The 25218-nt window shown below is 45.7% G+C and overlaps 1 protein-coding gene across 3 annotated transcripts in view; it reads right to left on the reverse strand.

Moving 5' to 3' along the window:
- The window catches only part of CEP43 (centrosomal protein 43), a 31842-nt gene extending 10455 nt beyond the window's left edge, over positions 1-21387 (reverse strand). For 2 of the 3 annotated variants that reach the window (XR_006889762.1, XM_046669631.1), the window contains exons 1-8: positions 21200-21387; positions 20011-20064; positions 17188-17242; positions 16640-16728; positions 16053-16190; positions 11420-11500; positions 9113-9172; positions 1897-2123 (exon numbers count right to left, since the gene is read on the reverse strand). Coding sequence is in view for 2 of the 3 variants with exons in the window: in XM_046669631.1 (XP_046525587.1) it covers positions 1897-2123; positions 9113-9172; positions 11420-11500; positions 16053-16190; positions 16640-16728; positions 17188-17242; positions 20011-20064; positions 21200-21301 (806 nt within the window). In the remaining variant the exon portion in view is untranslated. The remainder of the gene's footprint in view (positions 1-1896; positions 2124-9112; positions 9173-11419; positions 11501-16052; positions 16191-16639; positions 16729-17187; positions 17243-20010; positions 20065-21199) is intronic. The other variant, XM_046669634.1, reaches the window with a different exon arrangement.
- Between the last annotated feature and the right edge of the window lie 3831 nt (positions 21388-25218).

Here is a 25218-nt window from a genome sequence, read left to right on the forward strand (position 1 = left end):
AGCACAGGCCACTACACCTCCACCATGACACTGCTGAGAAGAGCCCCAACAGCCCCGCAGCTGAGCCCTCTCCCAGGCACGAGCGCCACCCTCAAGCAGACATCTAACGGGGCCCAGCACCCTACACTCTCCCCCAGCCCACTCTCCTCACCTCGTTATCGATGACTTCATACTACCTTCGGCCCTCACATCTCCAGCCCCCTCTCTCCCTCCTCAACCGTGAACTCAGATAAGAGCTTCCACAGGCCCCTACCCTCACATCCAGCCCACCGGAACTGTGCCCACGCAGCAGCAAAGACGCTGGATTCCGGCACTGGGCATGAACACGCAGTGCTCCAGGGACCGTCTCTCACCCCCTTACACCTGTAATTGTCCCTCTCTGGAACCGGACTGTTCTCATCAACACACACACATGCTGCTGTTTCCCACCTCAATGTTTCTCAGCCTCACGTCCCCGCCGCCAGCCACCAGCCATTCCTCTGCACCCCTTACAATAAAACTCATCAGAAGATTATTCATCAGCTACAATCCTCTTCTCTCATTCTTTCTTGACCCCACTCGAATCCTTTAACACCCACTGCCCCATGCCGCCTAACTGCTCTGCTTGTCAAGGTCACCTCTGACCTCCATGTTGCTAAATGCAATGGCTGATTTCCAGCTGAACTGAATTCGGCTGCTTGCTCGGGCCTCCTCCTTCCAGGCCTCCCTCCCCAGGTTCCTCTGGTCCCCTTCTCCATTTCCTCCTCATCTCGCTGACCTCAAGGCGTCACAATGCCCACTTGTGCGGTGACCTCCTGCAGTCTCCCGGCTTTCAACGTTCTCTAAAACTGAAAACTCCCTAATTTGTCTCTCTAGCCCAGACGCCCTCCCTAACCCCCAGACCCCTATCTGATAGCCGATTTCACCTCTCCACTAACAACCCTCTCTAACTTCACATGTCGAAAGTGAGTTTTAGACTGCTGAATCCCCAACCTGTGCAATCCAGTCTTGCTCTTTCCACTCTTCATCTCAGCAAACGGTGCCTCCAACCTTCTAGTTAGGCAGCCTGAAAACCATGGAGCTCCCCTTGATACTACTTTTTTTTCTCTAACACTTATCAGCAAATCCTTTTGGATCTAACCTCAAAAGACATCCAAAACCACCCATTTCTGTACTTCCACCATCATCTCTCACCCAGATTATCCTAACAGCTTCCCACCTGGACACCCCGAATCCACACCTGGAGACCCAGCAGCCGGTTATCCCATCATAATGCACATCGGATCTAGTCACTCTGCTGCTCAGACCCCCAGAGCTTCCAGTTCTCCTGAAAGTCAAGCCGAACCCCCCATCCGGTCAGTCCAGCCCCCTCGCCTGAGGCCACCTCCTCCGACTCTCCCTTGCCGTTCTCCGGCCTGCCACACACCTCTGCATCTGCTGCTTCCTCTCCCCAGAGTTCCAGAAGCCCAGATATCTGCCTGGTTCACTCCCTCCTCTCCTTGAGCTCTCTGCCCAAACAGCAGCCGAAGCGAGCGTCCTCTGACACCTCACACTCCCTCCCTTCTCTGTAGCAGCGGCTGTGTCCTGGCACAGCATGTTGTGACTCCTACTTACTGCTGCCTCTGTCCACAAGAGGATGCGCTTCCCGAGGCAGGGATCTGTGCCAGTGGCATCACTGCTGTCCCCTGCACCTGAAACAGCACCTGGCCCCTGGGAGGCACTCAGTATACACTTATCCACTGAAATCATTACTATCTAGGGTTTTTAAAACCTGGAATTGTTTTATAACAGAAAAAGCTTTAATGACACAAAATCAAACTTATGAATTCAATAATTATAGAACCATATAAAATAAAACATTCAGAAATGATAGTTTTAAATGTCTAGTCTGATAATCCAAAACCACAGTTTACTCACCAACCATAAGTTTTTTCTGGTTTAGGAATGGGATCATCAAAGAAAGAATCTCCTTCCATGTCATCTTCATCTGGACAAAGACCAGCTTTGTCTTTGACATCTAGACTTTTGTTACTTAAGAAAGATCCAATTTTTGTTTCATGGCCCAATAAGTGGAGACTACTTTTGCTCTTCGGTTCTGATGAGGAGGTACTTGTATCACTCTGACTAGCATCGCTGCTGGCCCTCTAGAAAAAGAGAGAAGGAAAGAGAAAAGGTCTCCGTGGTGAAACAAACTTTAATAAGATACTTTAAGTAATGAAAAGAACTCATGAACATACGCAAATCTCTGTGTATGTGTGTCTGCGTGTGTGCGTGTGGGTGTGGAGTCCTGCAACTGCAAGAGGTGCAGAGTAACCCCACAACCTATCAGTTCATCCCCAGGCTTCATAGCATGGCTAACTTTTGAAGGGGAAAAATGTCAAAGAAATATGTTTCTCCCATTCCTTTTCTCCCTCCCTAATTGGAAGTTTCTTTACTATACCTTTCCCATTTATAAACAACTTCCCCATTTCCTCTTACATATATATCATTGCATCATAAATTATCTTAACATGTTTTCAACTTGAAAATAGAAGTCATTACTAGTAAATGAGAAAAGGAAGATTAGTTCACACAAGTGAACCAAGTATGAAAACAAAGTGTTTGTCAGTAAGAGCAGCAGTTTCCATCCAGCGCCAAGGTGAAAGGTGCCGCCTTTCCCATGCGCGTCTCTAGCGGAGAGACCTGCCAGGGGAAGCGAGGGCCTTCATCCACTTTCTGAGGAGCTCCCTCATCCACCTCCCTTAAGCGCCCTCGGACACCTGTGTGTGTGTTTCTACGTATCTTAAACCAACGAACAAAATGCTCCGCACTTGTACCCACGTCTTCCTCATCAACGGTGTTCTCAGCACACTGGATTTCTTGTTCACAGGTAGCTCCGACCTTCACAACCTCATTTTATTCTACCCTCGGTCAGATTTCTTTTTGCCCTTACGCATGTTTATGTCAACAATAATAATAATAAAAAAAAATCATGAGAATAAAAATGCAAGTAGCTAACATTTATGGAAAGCATTCAATTGCTTCTCACGTGTTGTCATTTAATGCTCAAAATAACCCTATGGTGTGGGGGTAGGTCCTGTTTTCTCGGCAGACATGGAAAAGGAGATGTAGTGACATTTCAGTGACTTGCCAAGGTCCCCAGGGAGTTATGGGGTCAGGTCAACACCAAAGTGTGATTCCAGGGGTTAGCTCTTAATACTTATCTGATGATATTAGGTTGAGTCACGTGAAATTGCAGTGTTTGTGGGTTAAAAACAGCAACTGCCCAGGATTCAGCCTTCCACACTAAAGAGAGCAGTGGCTGTGTGTAGGAGAAAAGCACTCTCCTGAAACGCAGCAGGAACGCAGCCCATGCTCTGCTACCACCTACACAATCCAAAGGAGTTTAATTTTCCCAGGCACAGATTTCCTCAAGAACTGAACTAGCTTAGTACTTTCCAACTTGAATTATTACTAGGAATTAACAAAGAAGGGCTGGGTGGCTGGGGAAAAGTTACTGACTGCTGAAGCAGGGTGGTAATAACGTGGGCTAGAAATTACAGAATAAGACACTCCAAGGATGACTTCACTTTTAATGTGTGTCTAGACAATGTATTGTGTTTGCATTAAGAGTTACACTTACAGTTTTACACTAGTTAGAGGCCATGATTAGTTGACAGCAGCCAAGATGCATGCCATACAATTTTTAGGGCCTTGTATAGTGCTATACATTCCGTATGCTATTAATATAGACAAATTAATGATTGTAAAAAGACATGTCTGGAAAAACAAATACAAAGCATCCTTTAGACAACACAGGATATTTTCAAAGAAGCAGAAACTTTTAAAAATTTACTAACAAGTTTCTTGAAGTTTTCCTGGTATTATCAAATATACTTATGTATTTCTTTTTTTTTTTTTTGAGGAAGATGAGCCCTAAGCTAACATCCGCCACCAATCCTCCTCTTTTTTGCTGAGGAAGACTGGCCCTGAGCTAACATCTATGCCCATCTTCCTCTACTTTATATGTGGGACGCCTCCCACAGTATGGCTTGACAAGCGGTGTGTAGGTCCACACCTGGGATCCAAACCAGCAAACCTTGGGCCACCAAAGCAGAACATGCAAACTTAACTGCTGCACCACTGGGCTGGCCCCTTATGTATTTCTTAATTAGATTCACATGCTTATAATTTCTGACTTATAAATGTTCTAAAATTGACTGACATCTTTTCAAAGATATATGCATTTGGAATTGAACACCCTGAAGTCTTGTCATATGCAGACACACGTACAATTATGGATACTGAGACAGCAGCAAATTCTCTCCTTCAAAACACTCCTGAGAAAATTCAGAAGGATAACTGACATGAAACAAACTGAAACATAAACGTAAAGCAACATTAGAAGAAACAACAATTATTCCAACGAAGTCTTTCTTCCCCATGAATTCACATTACCAACGGAATTGAAGCTCACAAAATGAGCTATCTCAGCTTAGTAACCAATATATACCCATGATTATTTTTTGACTGGTTTTAGCAATATTGCTGGTATGGAAAGAAAGATGTTTTAGAAAGATAAGTTTCATGGAGAAGCACATTATGATGTTCAACACAATATATATTTTTAAAAATAATAATTTGTCTTAAAACTATAGTTCTATTTCTCTATAGGGTAAAATTAAACTTTAAAAACAATTTGCTTTGGAACTACTCTCAAAATCAATTTCTAAACCACATACGACCATGTCATTATAACTATGGCTCATTTTTACCAAAAAGACCAAAACCCCACTGGGTTACTAATGAATTCACTAAATTTAATTCCAAATAACTGTTACTATTAAAAGAAAATTCACACTAAGAGGTGAAAGACTTATCAAAATATTCTTCAGATGAAACAAAAGGTCTGCAGAACTTCCAGAGCAGCTTCCCTGGAGAAGCCCGAAGCTTCTGAGCGACGACAAAGCACTCGTGATCTACCCCGGGATGTGCTTAAAAAGCCTTTCTCACGGCTCCAGACAGCTCTGTATCTTCCATACATAAACTTCAGTTACCTGCGTTTCTATCGCCTAGATGTGGATAAAGTGGAGTTAAGACTTAGGAGGAATCTAAATAGCCAAGGCCAACAATGGTTTAAAACAAAGATGTGTGCCCAAAAAAAACCCCATGACTCTGCTGAGAATTCACTCTCTGGACAAGCCCAGAGGCCTTGGAGGTCGTTATGGGTTAAACTGTGTCCCCCCAAAAAAGATAAGTTCAAGTGCTAACTCCCAGGACGTCAGAGTGCACCCTTCTTTACCAATAGGGCCACTACAGGTATAACTCATTAAGATGAGGCCATGCTGGAGTAGCACACGACCCCTCCAACCCGAGATGCCTGGTGTCCTTACAAGAGAGGACAGAGACACACAGGGAGAACACCATGTGCTCAGGACGGCAGAGACTGCGGTGACGTGTCTACAAGCCAAGGAGCACCTCCACGTGCTGGGATCCACCAGGAGCTGGAGGAGAGGCCTGGAGCGGACTCTCCCCGACAGCCTCAGAAGGAATGGATCCTGCAGACGCCTGGATCTCGGACTGCCAGCCTCCAGAACAGTCAGACGATACACTCTGCTGTTTCAAGCCACCAAGCTTGTGCTACTTTGTTACAGCAGACCAGGAACTCAGAGAGGTATTTATAATACATAACTAAAACTTTACAATAAAATTTTGTCTTTTCGTAAAAGCGAGAGACCTACTGAACACCACTACAGCAGCCATTAAATTCCCATGGAGGGACCTAACGACTAGCAACCTTTATGGTAAATTACAGTAAAGTTCTACGAAAGTTCTAGTATATCTTTAATTTTCTACAGTACACTTACACATTCATGATTTCAATCATTTCTAGATTAACAGAAATTAGCATCACAGAGAAGTTTTACAGTGAAAATAACTTTCCATAGCCAAAAACTGATTTATCACTAGAATGTCTTAAAAACATAGAAAAAATAATTTTGTTTTTCCAAACTAAAAGCTTAATCTGCACTGCTCATAAAAGAGAAATATCAAAGCCAAAGAAATCCCACAGTTTTGCAAAAGTATTCAAAAAATTCATGCAATATTTAACGCCTCAGCTCCCAGTTCCCCTCCTCCACTCCACCAAAGGCAGTGTTTGCCCCATGACTTACTGATGAGTTACTTGGAGAAGTAATTTTACTACTGTTCTAACACACACATATATTTAAAAGTTTAACTCATTCACGCAGAAAGTAAAACATGAACCACAAAACACTTAAACCCACCTTTCTAAAAACTCAAGTTTTTCGAGAGAAGCTCTCTCCCTGTGCTCTAAAACAATCTGTCACTCCTATCAGTGCACAAGACAACTAGACCTCTGGCTTCACAATCAGATTTGAAGACGACCCCCTGCACAGCGGCTCCACTCTCACCCTCTCCAGCTAGCAGCTCAGAGCTCGGCAAACAAGGAGCGCCAAGACTTCGGGTCCCAGATCTGCAGCAGCTGGCCAGCAGGACTGCTGAGGCCCAAGTGCTGGGAAGCGGGCTCACCCACGGGTGCTCACTCACTCAGGATGGGGCGGGTGTGGGTGCGTTTCCGTGGGAGGGAATCATAATGCTTGGCTCATCTAGAAAACCGAGGGGACTGCAAAAGACGCCGAAAGACTCTCCCCAAACACACACGTCACGTGACCCCCATCGCTGCCTAAATCGACATAAACCTGGCGTACCCCAGAATTTCAAATACAAAGAACAACGAATTAAGAAATGTTGTTTAAGAACTTGAAGCAAAAAACTCCTCAGTATACATTAGTTTTAAGACACCTGAAAACCGATTATGGAAAGAAAGGATAACCTCTCATATTACATTTAATGTGATGATAAATAGCAGCTTATTCTAAATATTAAAAACAAACAAAAAAACATCTAATACCTCATTCAGCTTTTTCAACTGAATGGTAAAAAATTAAGTTAGTAGAGTCTACCAAAAGTCTAATTTTTGATATGTATGTATTTTTTTCAGACAACCAGCACCATGTTTGGTACAACTAAATAGTTTATAATGAAATACATTATTACAGATGATACTTTGGAAGTGTTAATATATATTTAAAACACATAACTCATTAAAAATATGTATATATTTAAAACATTTAACTCATTAGCAAAAATCTCATCTAATATTTATCCACCTTGTATTCCAACTCTTCTATCCATACTTTGTTTTGCAATAATAACAAAAACAAGAAATGTAACTTTTGTTTTTACTGAAATTAAATTAGTTCAAAAACCTTACATTTTGCTTTGCATATTGACAGGTTTATAATACTAAGTACAAATCAATTATACATACATATACATATGTATATGAATGAGTTTTAGAAGTTTATCTCTAATATGAATATAGCTTCTCTGAAAACAGCCCAGAGTCTCTGAATGAACCACGAATACTTGTGCCTCCCACATGCAAAAGAAACAAGCAGACACACCAGGGCTCCTTGCTGGGTGCCCAGGGCCCTCCCGTGACTCTGCTCTGCACGCGGCCCCTGCTCTGCATGCCTGGTTCCTGGAAGGCAGGGCTACCACTTAGGGTTTTGCCCAACTGGGAGATGCCACTCACTTCCCCTATGAACGGTTCCCCCCTGGAGTCTGGCTGGGTACAATCTCAAAGACCACACGCAGCTTGTTGTTTGGATTATTAAGATGTTAAGAATGTTAGGATACTAAGGATACTTGGAACCCACCGCATGCACAGGGCAAAGCAGAAGGGCAGAGGGATGAAGAGTTAAGGGCTCATCTCTCAGGCTGGAAACAGGCAATGCTGGTACAATGCAGACTTCGTTTAAGGCACTTCAGAAACACGATCGGGCAAGCAGCAGGAAAGGTTCTGAGTGATCGAGGAAGCACCTTGGGCTCAGGAGTCCAACACTGACATAAGAGGGGCCCGACTTACAGCCCACAAGCCCAGGCTACGGGTGGCAGGTTCCTCCGCCAGCCCCCGGGGCAGGCCACAGGAGGACCGCCGTGGCTGCGTCCCCCACACAAAGTGCCCGTGTGTCTCTCAGCGTGCTTTGGTTCCAGGAGTCAACTTCTTCAAAATGGCTTAACTTCTTTAAAACCCATGACACCAACAAGATTATAAAAATTTAATATGAAATACACTTTTAACTTTAAAAAAAAGTACAAGAAACTGACTAAAAGCATCTATAAAAAAATGCTGTTTTATATTACGTTTCTTAATCAGACGAAGACTGCTTAAGTGAGAACCGTGTTAAATCTGTCTTCCCCACAGCACTGAACACAACGGCTTTCAGTACGTGAACGTTCAAACACCTTGTGCGTAACATTTTAAAACGTCTTCTCGTGCAAGGGTGCATAAGGAACAGTGTGAACAAATCCAGTGAAGGGGTGACCACTGAAACCACTAGCACGAAAGCCACGTAACACAGCAAAGAGGACTTTTTAAAACCCTTTAATTTTGGAGGTCCTCAACTTAGTGAAAATAATGCATAAATAAAGCCAGGTTGCACAAGGACTAATGAATCTCTCAGAACCGAAAGTTAGTTTTACCTTATTCCAAGTAAATGGAAGAACCATACCCATTAATAATGCTTCTAAGACCTCTCATGTTTAAATGCTATAAAGGGCTAATCTCCTGGCTTAGTCGATTTTTGCGATCTGTCGGGGAGGCAGCAGCAGGGCGAGCCGGGGCTGAGGACGGCTAACGGTGCACAGCCGCCCAGTCAGCTGCTCGACACGGACACAGACGTCTGCAAGGGAAGGCTAAGGTTAGCCTTTAATTTATTGACTGCAACTGATCCAAAATGCAGTTTGATGTTTTTTTACCTCAGATAAGAATCATAAAGTTAGGAATATGTAAATGACTGTCCATTCAAAAGGAAAAGAAACATTTTCAACTTTTTGTTGCCAGCAAAACAAGGAATTCTCAAAGTAAAGCTGACAGCACAGTTTTCAAACACCACAGTATGCTTTCACCTGGGTAAAAACTGCAGTGAAGTCACTGTTTGTTTTACGCCACCGTGACTAGCACGGTCTGGTAAGAGACAAAAGGAAGCGACACTTCACAGAGGGCTCCGGCCAAGGCCGCGGGGGCGCCACAGGCAGCCCGCTCCCCCCGCCCTCGTGCGGTTACCTTGGCACCAGGCTTCTGCCCGCTCGTCTTCTTCTTACCTTGTCCTCTATACCTTGGTATCTGAGCATGAGAATAAAATGACATTTTACCACAAAATACAAATCTGTAAAAATAAACTAATTTATACCCAAACCAATTAAGATTCCTATTAGAAAATTTCTTAAAAATGGAAAATCTAATTAATACATTCTTTGAAACCCACTTTTTTTGTCTTTTCTTAACTCTCTTCCTACAGAGGTTCCCCCGTGTCCAGTGTGGACACTGAAGCCTCCCCGTCAACCTCCATGGTGTGCAGAGCCTCTCACTTCACGCGCCACTCAGCAGCATTCTAAGACAGCCAGGCTCAAGCTCCTACGCAGCCCCCTTCAAGAAGTGCCCTGGCCCAACCCCACCTTCCACAGGAGCACACAAAGGGAGTTCCTAAAGGTCGGGCTGGATCCTGCTCTTGGCCACAACTTCCCAGAGTCCCTAGTGTCCTCAAGACTGATGAGGTACCCGAAGGCACAGGCCCTACTGAGACACCCAAATTATTCAAAGACCACTGAGAGAAAGAAAAAAGCTGGCGAGCCAAGAGTGGGGCAAGTACCAGAAGCCCAAATCCACATCCTTTAGGACGACGGGGAATTATCTTTTAATTGCCAAAAGAAGGCCTTCTCTTAAAACAGACCCTGCCCCAGCTCCCCCAGAGAGAAGCTATTGTGTTCAGAAAGAGCCCACTGCTGACACAGGCCGGGGTGCTGGGAGCCGAGCCTCCACGGATGAAACCCTCAGAAGGTGGTAGGACTGTGATCCACCTACAAACAGATTTCTGTTCTCCAAATTAATCTCAAAAATTACCATCACTTCTCTGTATTTACAGCCACATTTCCTAACCAATTTAAAACTTAAGACTCTCACCATAACTTTTAGATCTTAAAAATAAATTTTATGTAGAGAGAATATGGAAACCAGACAATATTTTATCTTGCAGACACACCATATGTGGAAGGTTAGTATTGCTAATTTGCTTTAAAAAATATTAATTTGCTAAAAAAAGAACTTCCAAATAGCTCAATGCTATAGGTACTGGTAAGTATTTCGGAATATGCTAATTTTAATCCCTCTAAAGCCAGACATTTTCACAGAAAGCAAAGCTTTTTTACAAAGGCTCTTTTAACTGGCAGTTACTTTAAAGAGATGTTTTAAGTTTACTCCCAATCTCTTCTCTCCGTTATCGTCATTACAGCCTCCCATGAACACTGAGGAGAAACCTTCCCTACAGAAAAGGGCTAATTAGATCTCAGGGAAAACGAACAACTACAAACCACATGACAGTCTCTTTCCTTGGTTAGAAATAAAGCATAGATTTCCTTTGATTTCTAAATTTAAAAAATAAAATGGAGCAACAACATCAAAGAACCAGCGACAAATAACAATAGGAAGCATTCATCGGTGTCTGTGCCTGGGCATCTGAAAAAAAGAACTCTAGCAGCCTAATTTCCACCTTCCAGAAGTTGACCAAATTTAAAAAGATACAGCTTGTATCTACGAATCAACGCAGCACCAGGAACCACTTCTGGAAGGTACTCCAGGGCATTGGTCTACTTCTGCGGAATGGCCATTTGAGGAAGTCACACAGCACAATCTGCCCAAACCACGCTCTGGGGAGCCAGCTGGGGCTCTCAAGCAGGTTGGACCCTGGCCAGCTGCAGGAGACAGCACACTCCTGACATCGCCCCTCCATCCACTCCTGTTAGTACATATCCTTGACTTGAACTTGGAGTGTGCCACGCAAGTTTTTTCTCCATTATGCCAAATCCCCAAAATCAGAAGGCCTTAACTTTAACAACTCTCTCTCTCTCACACACACACACACACGTAGCCAGAGCACATAGATTTTCTTATAAATCCTCAAAAAATAGCTCATTAATACAAAAAACCAAAATGATTTACAATTCCAAATCTGGCCAACAATATTGAACACAATAATTTCATATTCTGGAACCTAATACTCTCAAACTAGGAATTTATCAAAAAAAAATAAGTAAACCTCCTTGTCAATTGAAGAAAAAAATGTTTAAAGTACCAAATGAATCCAAACATCCTAGAATTTTCTTAAGAGCATATTCCTTTCTACAATACAAAATTCAAAACAGCAACGAAGTCAAAGATTAATTTTTAAAAAATACAAAATTCATCAAAGGGAAAAAAGCACTTTCCAGAAACTAAACAGCACTTGTGTTACCAAACCACAAGAGGACTTGTAAGAAAACTAGAGAGACACGCAGAGCCGTGGAGCCCCCGTCAGGGTGCCCCGCGCCCACTCACCTTACTGGGAACGGTGTGCGCACCTGCTTTTCCTTCCGGGGACTTTGGCGGAGAATGTGTGTCAGACAGCTCGAGCGCACCCTAAAATATTTCACAGTTTAAAATTAAAACATATTTAAAAACAAAACATGAATAAACTAATTATACTTCAACCGAACTTTAGCATTTAAAGTCACTACACAACGTTGGTATTTTTACTTCTTCCTATCAACGTAAATACTCTTTTTAGATTTTCCCCTTATTTTACCAAAAAAACGAAGCAAAACACACTTAGATTCTAATTACCTGAGAAGTATGTCACTCAGTCACCTTGAACAGGCGGCCGCCTCCGCATTAATGGCCCCAATGTTCCCTTCCCAGGGACAGGCGTTCCCTCCACAGCCCCATCCCGACCCCACAGGAACACTGTGTGGGAGCCACATGGTCACTCTTTCTCCCCTCCCTGGATTTGCGCCCTGACTTCATTTGTCTCAAGAAAAATTTCCAATAGCAACACTGTCATATAACACGTCCCCTCTCACACGGCAGGACGCATCCTCCTCCTTTATGCTCCCATGGTTTTGTCATTTCTTACAGCACTTACTCCTGTCCAGCTGCCTCCTGCACCGTCACCACAGAACCACAAACTTCAGAGAAGGACCTGTTAGGTTCTCAGCACTATGCAAAACGCAAAGAAGGAATTTCTTTTTTTAACGTTTCTTGAATGGAAATCACCTCCTAAAATTGATCCACTCTATCATCACAAGCTCTATACACTGTGCATATTAAAAATTGGCTTTTTGTTACAAAAATCCTTTCAACAACTACAACTTTTTATATAAGAAAACATGCTGCTCTCCACACCTTCGGCTCTCCCTAAGTCCCATAATTTCTGGTAAAGGCAACATCTTCTCTGGGCTAAAAAGCTCAATCTCGCCTTTGAACGCCTTCCTTTTTCCCATATTGGGCTCTAAGCCCTGTCCCCCTGCCTGAATGTGAATCCACTGCGTCTTGTCCGTCCTGCCTAGAAAGGGCCCTCCCTGCCCAGCTGTCTGTCCCCACTGCTGCCACTCTTGGCCACATCTCCTTCTAAGGGATCTCGCTTCTTCTCGTCTTCTAACTTCTTTCAATTTCACTAATCTAACACCTTCTCAGATCTGTCTTCAAAATGGGCACTCCTGCACAAAGTCTTCAAAAGCCTCCCAGTGACCACAAGCACCAATCTGTGAAGAACCCCTGCAGGGGCTACAGGACAGAACAAAGCCCCGCTCCCAGTGAACGCATGACGCAGGGACAGAGACGACCATGACAGTCGTGCAGAAGAGGCGCTCAGTTCCAAGAGCTGCCAGCAGGCAGGGAGCAAGAGTGTGGGGAAACACTCCTAAAAGTCAGGGCTGAGGAGGGGATGGGAATGAGGAACCCCACAGCTGGGCAGGGCACGACGTAGCATTGGGGCGGAGACACAGGAGAAGGCAAGAGAGCAAGCCACTTTAAGGATAAGCTCAGTTTGGCTTAGGTACAAGTTTCCACATCTCAAAAAAAGGCACAAGGCTAGAAAGACAGGTTGGTGTCACATCACACAGGACCTTAAAGTTGAGGAATCTGGAGATTATTTAGTTGCCATTATATAGGCACGGCAATTTTTAAAGAGGAAAGGAATAGATCAAGAGCTGAATTTTAAAATTAACTCAGCAACAGTGAATAGTAAAGACTGAAAAGATGAGAAGACCTAGGAGGAAAGATGCTGCTGAACTGGGACAGGGACCAGACTGTAAGCTGCTAATGGGAATGAAAACGGCTCACGGAGGAGCTTCGAGAACAAAGCGCTTTAATTATCTACGGCTGGAGGGCATCCTCCAAAACTAACCAAAGTCATGTGAAAGGTCGTGGGACACAGGAACCTGATTCTGAAGGGAGTTTTAAAATGCACTTTTGGTAAAAGCATCACTAACTGAGCTCAACGGACTAATCCACAGCTAGTTTTCTTCTCCAACAGCAAGTCAAAAAAAGGTCAATAAAAGCTATAATTTCTTATTTCATTATAAATCACATTTTCTCTCAAAGTGATAAACACTCGTAGATGATGGAAGGGCAAAAATGGATAGCTGTGAGCTCCATACTTTAAATATTAATTTGTTGATTTATTTATATGTGTACACATACACACACGAACCATTAAAGTGAGATACCCAGACATTAGAGGGGAAAGCTAGCAAAAAGTGGAGATGAAATGTCCAAATTAACTGTTTTGCATTCTGAGAGTGTCAAACAATTACCTTTTGAAGCTCCAGAAATCCTATTCTGAGTCTGTCTGACAGAATCGCAGCCATGAAACAAGGTGCACTGACTGGGGAGGCTCTGGACCCAGACAGCAGAAAGGTGTGCTGAAGAATACGTTTCCTGAGCTTTGGTTTTCAAGTCAAACCAACTAGACAGGAAAGCTCTTACTGAGTCTCTCAGTTTGAGGCAGACATCCTGTTCAGCAGAGCACAGACAGCTTTCCAGGAATCCACCTTTCACCCCTGACCTGTCGCCAGAGCTGCCCGGGACGGGAGGGAAAGCAAGTCTACTGGCAGACCGACTGAACCCAGGGCACGAAAGGAGAGGGAGCTCCTCGGGCTGAAACCAAGGAGTCACAGGAACATAATCGGTACAAACTGAGAAGTGCGGAACAACTAAAACTACGTGGTTTTTAGTGGGGAGGGAGGACTTTTTTTGGCCTTGTGTGACTTTCACTTTGTTAGAAGAGAATAAAGTCAGTTTTTGACACAGGATCCAAACGCACTAGTGGGTTAACCAGGTGGAATGTTTTGTGAAGGGCTGGAAACTCTGGTCTCCAGCTGGGGGAAAGGAAGGGGCTGGACTTAGGGGGCCATCATACAGTAATGAAAAGAAGGCAAGAAGCAGTAAGAATAATAATGGCCCTCTATATGACCGCCACTGCCGAGTGCTGTCCCCAGAGCTTTCCACACACTGAGCCCTGTGGTCCCCCTACCAGCCCACCAGGGTGGCACTTTTCTCATCCCCACTGCACAGGAGGAAACTTCAGGACTCAAGAGGGCCACTCAGAGCATGTGGCAGAGCTGGGACGTGAAACTCGGCTGTCTGGTTCCAGAGGCCACACGCTACAGAAGGGAGAGTAAACCAGAAAGAAAAATGTGGGCAACCACCCCTGCGTGAGGTGAACCGAAGAGCAGCTAGGAAGGGAAATGAAAGGGCAGGTACAGAGACAGAGGTCAGGGCCACAGAAGCCAAGGGATGTCACCACCAACTACAGACTGTGGCCCAGGAGACAGCAGGAACCAAGACTGGGCTCTTTACATTTGTTTGTTCTGTATGCGCTAGTAGCTAGCACGATGCTCCTCATATAATTAGCACACACCAAAAACTTATGAAATAATTACAAATGACGAATGGACGAAGTTAAAACGCATGAGCTGAGGGGCAGGCGTGCGCTCTCCTCCGGGATCAGGTTCCCCGCTTCCCGGCCCGTGCCCGGCAGCCACAGCGCTCTTGCAACACCCTTCCCAGTCCTCTCCTGGACGACCTCCTGCCCTCACACAAGGGTGAATTCAACAAAACTTCAACAGGAGACAGCCACCGCTCCACTGAACTAAGAAGCACTCCCCATGAAGCGTTTGGAACTGATCATGTATCGTACGACACTTCCTGTGAAATTGTAAACTATCACTTAAACGTCCCTTTCCTTATGTGAGCATATCTTCTCTTGAATAGCTCTCAACTCTTCTAGGACAAGTAACTTGCTTATATTTTTATCTTTCAATTAATAAAATCTGTTTATTATGTCTTACATGCAATAGGTACTCAGTCAAGCGTTGCTGATTTTCAAAGATCTAAACCACACTCTGAGACCCTCCAAATGGACAAATGGCAGCCCATAACCTTCCATATTTTTACCTATGAACAGACTAAAAGCATACATTTAACCAGCTATCTAGAACCATTATGATGTTGTTTACGTCTGTGAAACAGTATCTTTATGTAAAGCTAATGTTTGTAAATAGAAATCACACCATTAATCTCATTAGCAGGATTTCTAAAAAGAAAAAAAATAAGAAAGGTAACGGCCAATCAAAAAAAACTGAAGTTTGAAAATGTTTAGAAACTAAGCAAAATCAACAGCTTAAACAGTTTTAAACCTAGTTTAAAAAAGTCTTTAAGTTCAAAAATTATGAACTCGCCTGTCCTTCAGCCCTTTTATAATGACTACCAGTGAGGCGAGTGCTTCCAGCATCTCACACCCACCAGCTCCTGTGTGCGAGCTTCACTCACACAGCCCGGGAGGTGGGCTCCGAGCCCCATGCTACAGAGGAGGAGCCAGAGGGGTAGCGTGTCCAGGGCCCGCGGCGAGTCAGAAGAGGAGCTGGGACTGGTTGCGCACAGCCAGGCTCCTGAAATCAACCCTCAGATGTCAACCCCCAAAGCAGGCACAGCAGCAGCCTGAGAGCTACCACGTGCCCAGTCTTCTTTACAAAGTGCGTGCAGACAACCTGAGTGTGTCTCCTTTCGTTTTTAAGGAATAGCCTCTTCTTATTTAAGCCTTGATTCACTGTGCATGCAGTGATGCCTGCATGGCTACACCAGGCCGCCAATTAAAACAGAAAAAGGTAACGAAACATAGAGTGGTACTCACTTCCCCATTGGCGGGCCCTTTTTCTTTCTGCTGGCAGCGTCTGATCACTTCTAACAATAAGGGTCCACCCACAGTACCTTCTGCTTCAATAATACCCAAATCTCGTGCTAAATTCTCTCGACCTTCGAGACCTTGAAACTAGGGAAGAAGTAAGATGGAAGAAGTAAAACACAAGTGCACAAAAATACAGCAAAATTATTTTCAGAGATTAAAGGAAAAAATTTTAAGAACTTAAAGACATCTCTAAATTCTGAGACTGTTTTTCTAATGAATGAAGTATCCATTTTTAAAAATTAAATATTTCTTTACTAAGTCTCTGCTCCAAAGTCTCGATGAACAGATGCAGTCTAACATCATAACGAATTAACTCTACAGTAATGCTCCTTTCAAGTCATAAGAAGCCAGGACAGTGGGGCCAGCTATCTGCCAGCTCAGATGGCTTTTAAGAAAAACAGATAATCAACTGCAAAAAATAATCTTCTCACAAGACACTATAAGCTGTCAAATTTTGTTAACTTTCAGCTTACAATGAACTCATTTGTATCAAAGATGGTTTCAAAGGTAGATGCAAAAATCATTATTCTTACTGTGCTAGTTTCTGGCTGAAAAACAGCTAAGGTAAAGTCAAGATGAAAGAACTGAAGGAACTCGGCCACAAGACTGGCCACCAGCCGGCCTGCAAAGAGTGAAAGAGAAGCGGTGAGCAAATCATTAAGAACCTTGGAGCCTCTGCACAAACACTGTGAAATAAAACAAACCAAATTCAAGGGAGAAAAGAGGTTTCTACAGTTGTTTAATTACAAATTTCTTCTCTTTGAATAATACAATTAAGTAATGAAAATCTCCGTCTCCCCATTTTTTCATTAGGCTCACTAGTCTGGAACTATTAGTAAGACAATGTGATATTTCATAGACAGATTAGTGTTCTGCTTTTTATAGTAAAACTGGCTTTAACCAACAATTTCCCATGACCAATAATATTTAACAGCAACAGTTGTACAATAAAATACATTCTTAAAACAAAGATGTATAAGAATCAGACTTCAAAAAATAATCTGAAATTCCTGATTTCTCCCAAATGGAGTCAAGATTTGAAAATTCAGAGACAGACAACAAGAACAACTGAACATCTTACCATCTTTCGTATTTAAAAACTTTTTCAGGCTCTCGTTGACTAAAGGAGTTTTGTTCTGTTAAAAAATGAAATTTGTTTAAGTGTCATATATATTCCTAAAAACCACTAAAAAATGTAAATTAAAGTTTAATTTTCGGGCAAAGATGTAAGTAGAATATTGTAACTCATAGAATTATGGTTAAATCCATTTCACAACTATTATTACTACAAGAACTGTTTCGTGCCATTTAAAAATACCCCAAAGTTAGTAAAACAAAACCATATATGAAGACTTGTATTTATTTTAAATTTTTTGAATGTTTTATAAATTGCTTATTAAACTACTTTAGAAGCTAGATCTTCAAATACTCACGTGAAATGACATTAAATTTACTTATAAAAACTTCATTTCAAAAACATGACGTTTGATCCTTTGTCACTTTATACCACTATACTTACACCATACTTCCTATGAACAAGACTGTGAATTCACACTTGCAAGTCCTAGTCCACCAGGAGTATGTGAGATGATTTTATGTAGTGCATAGGCCATCTTACTTATTTTTGTCATTACACGTTTATTTGAAAAAATACAGAAAAATACTTCTAGCACATCAGAGCTTCTTTAAGCAGACCACATGAATTACAGGTATAGTGGTAGTCTCACACACTGCTGATGCGGATGTAAAATGGCACTGAGTAACCTGAAATATTTAAAGAAAATGGAGGGACAAGATCAGACGTGTACTGTAAATAGCCAATCTAGGAGCAATGCGGAGAAAGGACTTTAGGAAGCTGGTGAGGGACACCAGCGAAGGGAACAATGGAGAGAAGAAAGGGGTAAAGTAACCTGGAAAAGAAATAACTAAGTGTAGGCAAAGGGGGCAGCAGAGAAACTCCTGAGACATTTCAAGTACAGAAGTGACAGACACGGAACCATGTGACCGACTGAACAGGTGGAGAGAAGGGCGAGGTGCAGGGGCTCTCCGATTTCCTGTCTGGATAAAGTATGGTCCCTATAAGGAAGAACGGACTAGGAAGCAGTGTGCCATACAGGTCTGAAGCTCCGGAGGGAGATGCGGACCAGAGATAGAGGGCTGAAATTACTGGTGTGGTTGAGGCCATCCTGGGAGAGAACAGAGAATGAGAACTATGGGAAAATACACCAACGATTTAAGGGAGGAGTCCAGGAAAAAGACCATGCTAAAGAAACCAAGAACTGATCAAAAGGAAAAAGAAAAACAACAGAAAAAGGTTCCAAAAGTCAAGGTAGATTTTCAAGAAGGAAGGAGGAATTAAGAATACCAAATGCCACCAAGAGCAACTAAGATAAATAAGAAGTAAAATACACTCAATTAGGAGATTCTTCTTGACCGCAGCAAGAGCAATTACTTCGGTGCAGTAGCGATGGATTTAAGATGTTAATGGAGTAAAGGGTGCCTAGAACATAAGAAATGGTATAAGACACACACATTCTTTCAAAACTAGGTCATGAGGGGAAAAAAAAGAGAGGTATTAAAAGCAGAACATGAGTCAAGGGAACAGGTCTTTCCTTGACTCCAGGCTCAAGAGAAGAACCAACAGAAGGGGGGAGGCCAAAGATCCAGCAAATTGCAGAGAAGGTGACAGCACCTAGAAGGCAAACCCAGTGGAAGCGATCCTTTTCGAACGACACAGAGCCTTCCCTAGCGAAGCAGGAAGGAAGGAGGAACAGTGAAACACAGACGCGGGGCAGCTTCTCCTGAGGCGAGCGACAGACTGCGGAGGAGGGCACCAGTTAGGCCCTGATGCTCCCATGTCCCCTGTGACGGAAGAGACAAGGCCGCCTGTGGGGAGTGAAGGAAACAGTGTGTGGAGGCTACGGTGGAGCTGCCGGGAGGTGCTGGTACAGAGTGGAGCGCAGGGCCTGCTCAGCACCTCGCTGAGGTCGCCATCCACCCATTAGGGACATCAGCCAGCACGGCGCTGGGAGACATTGCTCCAGTGCGCACCGGGAAGGGAGTTACTTTGCTGAATTAAATGAGCATCAGGACTTCTTCCCAGACCAAGTATGGCCGGAAGGCAAGGTAGCTAGGGTTTCTGAGATACAGACCATAGGGTCCAGGGCAGTCAAGAACAAAAGACAGCCAAGAGAAGACTGATGCCTGGACAAACAGAAGAGCTGAGAACTGAAGAGCTCCATGGAGTTACAGAGGAGCGGGCATCCAGGTCTACAGAAGCGAGCTGGGGAGGGGACCGACTCGTCACAGACCAAGTTCAAGATCTGGACTGTGGAGTGATTCTTGCTGACCACAAGGCCCAAGATGCTTACTCAGGATGGTGGTGGGACTTGGGGTAGAGAGAAAAAACGACATACACTGGTACAGAGAAGTGGCTGCACCTGTGACAATAAGAAAGGCTACACGATTTTAAGACAACTGGGTGGAAATAACTTTGGGAAAAGCCACATACTATATTCCCCAATGCACATTCGCGTACTGAAGGTTCTGAGGGATCCTGCAAGACAGTAAACTCAGTGACAACAGAATCATTTCTTCATGTAACTCCTATGACCTTGTGTCTCAGATTTCCCCTATGGAGAGGGATCTATGACACTTAAGAGTTAGTACTGGCCTCAGAGCTCCTGTGGTACCTTAACTTTCTTTAAATTACTGCAAAATTCTAAAATATACACAAGAAGAGAATAATTCTGACTCTCTCCCAATAGAAAAAAATGTAATCCATAATAGTTCAAAGTTATCCCTGGCTATACACTACTATAAATAGCATTTGAGAATGGTTTTTAAGTAATTTGAAATTAAACATCAAGGAATACGATCATATTAAAATTTGTGGATTTCATACCTCTACTTTTTCTTGTTCCTCTAGTGCTAAAAACACAGCTGCCCGGAGTTCAGCCTTAAAAAAAGGAAAAAAAGGGTAAAGGAACAAAAATTATCTCAAGACAACTTTCATGACAAGAAGTCAATACGAGCCAAGACAGGCTCGATCCACATCATCTAAAAGCCAGGTGAAAGGAAAACTAGCCCCACGACACTGCAGGGAAGTGGGAAGAGCATCCTGAGCCTTCTGAAGAGCTAAGGCTCCGCGGGCCGAGCCCACGACTGCCCCCTCGCACCTTCTCTCAGCATCAGCACTCTCAGCCCTGCTTCCCCACCTGAATCCCGCCTAGAGTCAGGACAGCGTCGGAGAGGTCCACTCCCAGAGACAGGCCCCCAGCGCGGGCAACCCGCCTGCTTAACGCGAGCTGGAGGGGCTCGCTGCCCAGCAGGTGCAGCCGCGCAGGGACCCGGGGGGCAGCAGGAGACCAAACCCCAGAACCGGGAGAGGGGTCAGGGGGCAGCGGGAGACTGGACCACCGGACGAATGGCGGCGTCAGGGAGCAGCGGGAGACTAGACACCTGGACGAACGGCGGGGTCAGGGGGGCAGCGGGCGGCTGGACCCCTGGACGTGGAGAAGGGTCGGGGGGGCAGCGCGCGACTGGATCCCCGGACGAATGGCGGGGATCAGGAGAGCAGCGGGCGACTGGACCCTCGACATGTAGAGGAGTCGGGGGGCAGCGGGCGACTGGATCCCCGGACGAATGGCGGGGTCAGGGGGGCAGCGGGCGGCTGGACCCCCGGACGAATGGCAGGGGCAGCGGGGGCAGCTGGCGACTGGATCCCCGGACGAATGGCGGGGTCAGGGGGGCAGCGGGCGACTGGACCACCGGACATGGAGAGGGGTCGGGGGGCGGCGGGTGGCTGGAACCCCGGACAAGGAGCGGGGTCACGGGGCAGAGGGCAGGGGTCGGGCCTCCTCGGACGAGGGCTCCGGGCCGGGGCGCCTCTCCCGCCCGCAGCCGCGCGGCGGGGCTCTCCGAAAGTGACCCTCGACCCCCGCACGGTCGGCCCGAGGTGGGCCGCCCTCCGTCCCCGCCCGGGAGGCCGGCTGGCGCTCCCCGCGCCCCTTTGTGACGCCCGCCGTGCACGCAGGCCCCGGGCGCGCGCGGCCGGCCTCCCCTCGTCAGGCCCGGCGCGGCCGCCGCTTCACCTTGATACGGTTCAGCACCCCACTGTTCTCCAGCGTCTGCACCAGCAGGTCCCGCAGCTCCGTGTCCTCCTCCGCGACCACCGCGGCCGCCGTCGCCGCCATCTTGCTTCTCCAAGACAACCGCCCAAGCCGCGCCAACGGCCAACGGCCAACGGCCGCCGCACACTCCGCACGGCGCGCGGCGACGAGGCCGAGGCCACGCCCCCGGCGCCCGCGCACCGCCCGCCCTCACGCCCGGGGGCGGGGCCGCGGGCGAGGGCGGGGCCTAGGCGCCAGGCGTGATGGGCGGGGCTCGGGGCGACGCGGAAGGGCGGGGGGGCGGGGCCTCCGAGCGCGGGGCGGGGCCTCAGGGTATTCGGAGGCGGGAGGCTGAGGGACTGCGTTGGAAGCTGCGTGGGAGGGGAGGGGAGGGGAGGGCGGGGAGGGAGACTGGGGCAGCGGAGGTGTCTGAACTGTTTCCGGTGTGCGCCTGCGGGCTGTTCTGTGTAAACGAGCGTGCTGGAAGCCGGGGGAGAGGAAGGATGGGGGCGGGGCGGGTAGAGTCCTGATGTCTGCCGCCTGCTCTCTCCAACGTGCGGCCGAAATGTGTGTGCATGCATGCGTTTGTGCGCATTGCGCTGTGTGCACCCTCTCACCAGGCCGGCACGTACATGCATGCGTGTGTGTGCACGCGCAGAGAGAACGTGTACACGTATACGGGTATGTGTATGTGCGCGCGCTCACCGGGAGAGCGCGCGTCTACACTGTCGGCTACAGTGGAGGGTGTATGGACGTTCAATATACTGTTGGGCTGTTCTTTATACCCCGTGTGTTTGCATAGTTTTGCAAGAACGTGTTGGGAAAGGTAAGGAAATTCAAAGCTACGTACCAGGAAGCGTGCAAGAAAAAAGTGCAGATTCTAGAACTCCACCCCAGGGGTTCTCACTCAGTGGGTCTGCAGTAGGTCTTAGGAATCATTTTCACAAGGAGCTCTGGTTGTCCTAAAGCAGATGGGCTGCAGATCATCTCTGAGACACAAATGGTGTATGTCAAGTAAGAAAGTAGAAGTGGAGATTCCTGCCGAGCAGGACTCTTCTCCCCACTGGCAGCGTCTGTTAAAATTGGTACGGTATGTATCTTTCCAGACAACTTTGTACCTAGATAGGTTACTACACACATGAGCTTTTTCCCCTTCCATAGTTTGGATCCTATGCTTAAGGTCTTTTAGATTACTAATTTCACTTAATAAATCTTGATCCTCTTTTGATGTATGAACATGTAGATCCTGCCTCATTCTTTTTAACTCCTGCATAGTATTCCATTTAGGGGTATTCCCAACTTTTTTTTTGTAATTAGACTGTGGTTTGTTTGCATTTGTTTTGTTTGTTATGGAAGTAATTCATACCATTGGTTAAAAACCCAAACAAAAGGGGAAATATTAAAGGAAAAGTAGAAGTCTCTGATCCTTCCTACTCACCTATCCATCACCTGGTACCATTCCCTAGACCCAGTGACAGTTGTTTGTTTTAGTTCTTCTTGTCCTTTTCATTAGAACTCTAAGTAACATACTTATGCGTCTCGACTTATCAGCTGCAAATAGCATCTTTCCAGAGGATAAAAATCTATCTTCTCTTCCAACTCCTAAGTTTAAAAATTACGTTCCTTTTAGTTCGACTGGTGGAAGATTTCATGACTTTAAATTGTTTACCTCAATCATTATTTATAAATTTCACGCCTTGCCTATTGGCTCCGTGCTGTGGGAGATGAGGAAATTCCTATATTTATACTCTCTCTCACCTTTCCACCCCTACCGCTCCTAATGTTGTTAATTTGAGTTTCATTTTTATACTACCAAGAGTTTACTTTCTTCTCTTATTTATAAGTGCATCTTCAAGCTTTGTCCATGGGTCAGTTGAAAAACAACCCACAGCATCCACACTGTTGGGGTATAATAGTGCCGTTAGGCAGAGCAAACATGCCCTTGAACTGAATATTTTTCTGCGCCCTGAGCCAGCCTCCAACTGCCCCCACCTGAGATAATCTTCTTTTTCTGGTCATCAGAACCCGCTCTGCCTGTGTTTGGGGAAGACCTGAAGTGCCAGGGAATTCATACCTGCAAATGCTGGCAGTGAGTAGATCAGGACCCAAACTCCCTCACCCCAGAGAGGAGGGAGGTACCTGTAAGGCGCTTTCTACTATGGCTCCAGTGGTTCAGCTTTGAGCTCCAGTTACACAGAAACCTGCTCCATAGCACAGCTCTTATTAGTTCGTGTCCCTGCCTTGTCCCATTTCCCCACTCCCCCACTGGGGTTTCCTGGGATCCCGTCCCAAATCAACTGTTGGCACTCAAATCCTTACCTCAGGCTCTGCCTCCATGGCACTCAAACCAAGCCAGTTACCCCAGATTTGGCCCTGTGAAGCAAGTCTCAGAATAGGGTTCTGGAATTGGGTCACTCACCAGCCAGGTGGCAAGAAGGACCCACTGTTGGTGGTCAGTGGGGTGGCGGTACCCCCTGGAATGTTGCAGCAGCTTTGCTGTTATGACTAAATGAGAGGGGACACCCCTGGAAAGGGCACACTGACTGGCACAATCTCTCTAGCATTTGGGGATATGGGGCAATGGTAATTTTAAAGACTGCAGTCAGTTTTGGTTTTTTTAAAAATATCAAATTGCAGAAGGAAGAATATGACAGCCAAGTATCAACCTAGGGCATGGTGTACAAGCTATTTGTCGAGCCTGAAGCTCCCCTGATGTCACATTGGTAGCTTGAAATCCACTATGGTAGGAAACACCACGGAGACTGGCAAATACTATGAATTGGGGCTTTTTTTCTTTTCACAGAGAGCCAGTTGTTAAACATTTACCAGCACAGCATGGCATCCATCAGGCTTCCTGAATCTGAGGATTTATACCATTTAATAAGCCTTTCTAAGCCTCAGTCCCCTCAACTGTGAAGTAGTAACCTACTTCGGAGTTTCGTAATGTAAAATAAGATACTTTGTTGGAAATGACACCTCTTTCCTGAGATCAGGAAAGCAAGGATTCATTAAGAAGCTGATTTTCGAGAACGGCCTTAAGGAGGAGAACAAATCAGAACAAGGTGAGAGAAGGAAGGTCATTCCAAACGTCAAGGACAATATAAGAGGGAAGGGAGGGGAAGCGGGGCCCACGTGGGTGAACAGGGGACCCGATGTGTTAGAACTAGGATGCATGAGAGAAAACGGGAACCAGTGGGTCCAAAAACAATGGGAGCAGACCATGGAATATGTGGCCTTTAGACAGAGGAGACAATATTGTGGGTAGGGGAGAAAACTGTATCAATGACAGGAGCAGCACCAGGAGGAGCTGGGTCCACGCAGACGATGATGCATTTTGGGGGAAGGAAGAGTTTGGGGGGTCTGCCGAGTATCCAGGTTTGGATGTCAGAAGACAGTTTGAGACCATTTATGGATTCAGCGCTCTAGATGGAACCTCAGATGGGTTAGGTGGTGAGGAGACAGACAAGACCCAGTTCCCACAGCTGAGGAGCTGGCAGTCTCAGGGATCCAGACAAAGGACATACTCTTACGACAGCATGTGAAGACTCAGGTGAGGCCTCTGGGAGCGCAGAGGAAGGAGCAGCTTGTGGGCCTGGAAGGGACAAGGGATGGCTGCCTGATGGAGATGACACTTAACGAGAGACACAAGCACGATCATAATGGGAGCTTTCCCGATGATTGAGGAAGAAAGGGGCATTCTAGGCAGAAGGAGCCACACATACCAGAACCGGGGCCAAGAGGCCTAGGGCAGCGTGCTCTTTGCAAGTTCGGCAAGTAATGGAGATGGGAAACGACTGGATCGCCGAAGCCTTTGTCCAGAAAGTAAAATGAGTTTGACTTTTATCACGAAGGTGCAAAATAACCTGCTAAACATACTTTTGAAAGGAATGTGGCATTGGCCCATTTGGATTTTAGAAAGCATCCAGAAGCAAGAGGGGGTGGGTGGGTTGGATATAGTGATACTGGAGGCCAGAGAATTAGTCCAGTGGCCCAGGGAGGAT

This window comes from Equus quagga, chromosome 8, assembly GCF_021613505.1.
Source record: "Equus quagga isolate Etosha38 chromosome 8, UCLA_HA_Equagga_1.0, whole genome shotgun sequence".
In the NCBI taxonomy this organism is placed as follows: domain Eukaryota; kingdom Metazoa; phylum Chordata; class Mammalia; order Perissodactyla; family Equidae; genus Equus; species Equus quagga.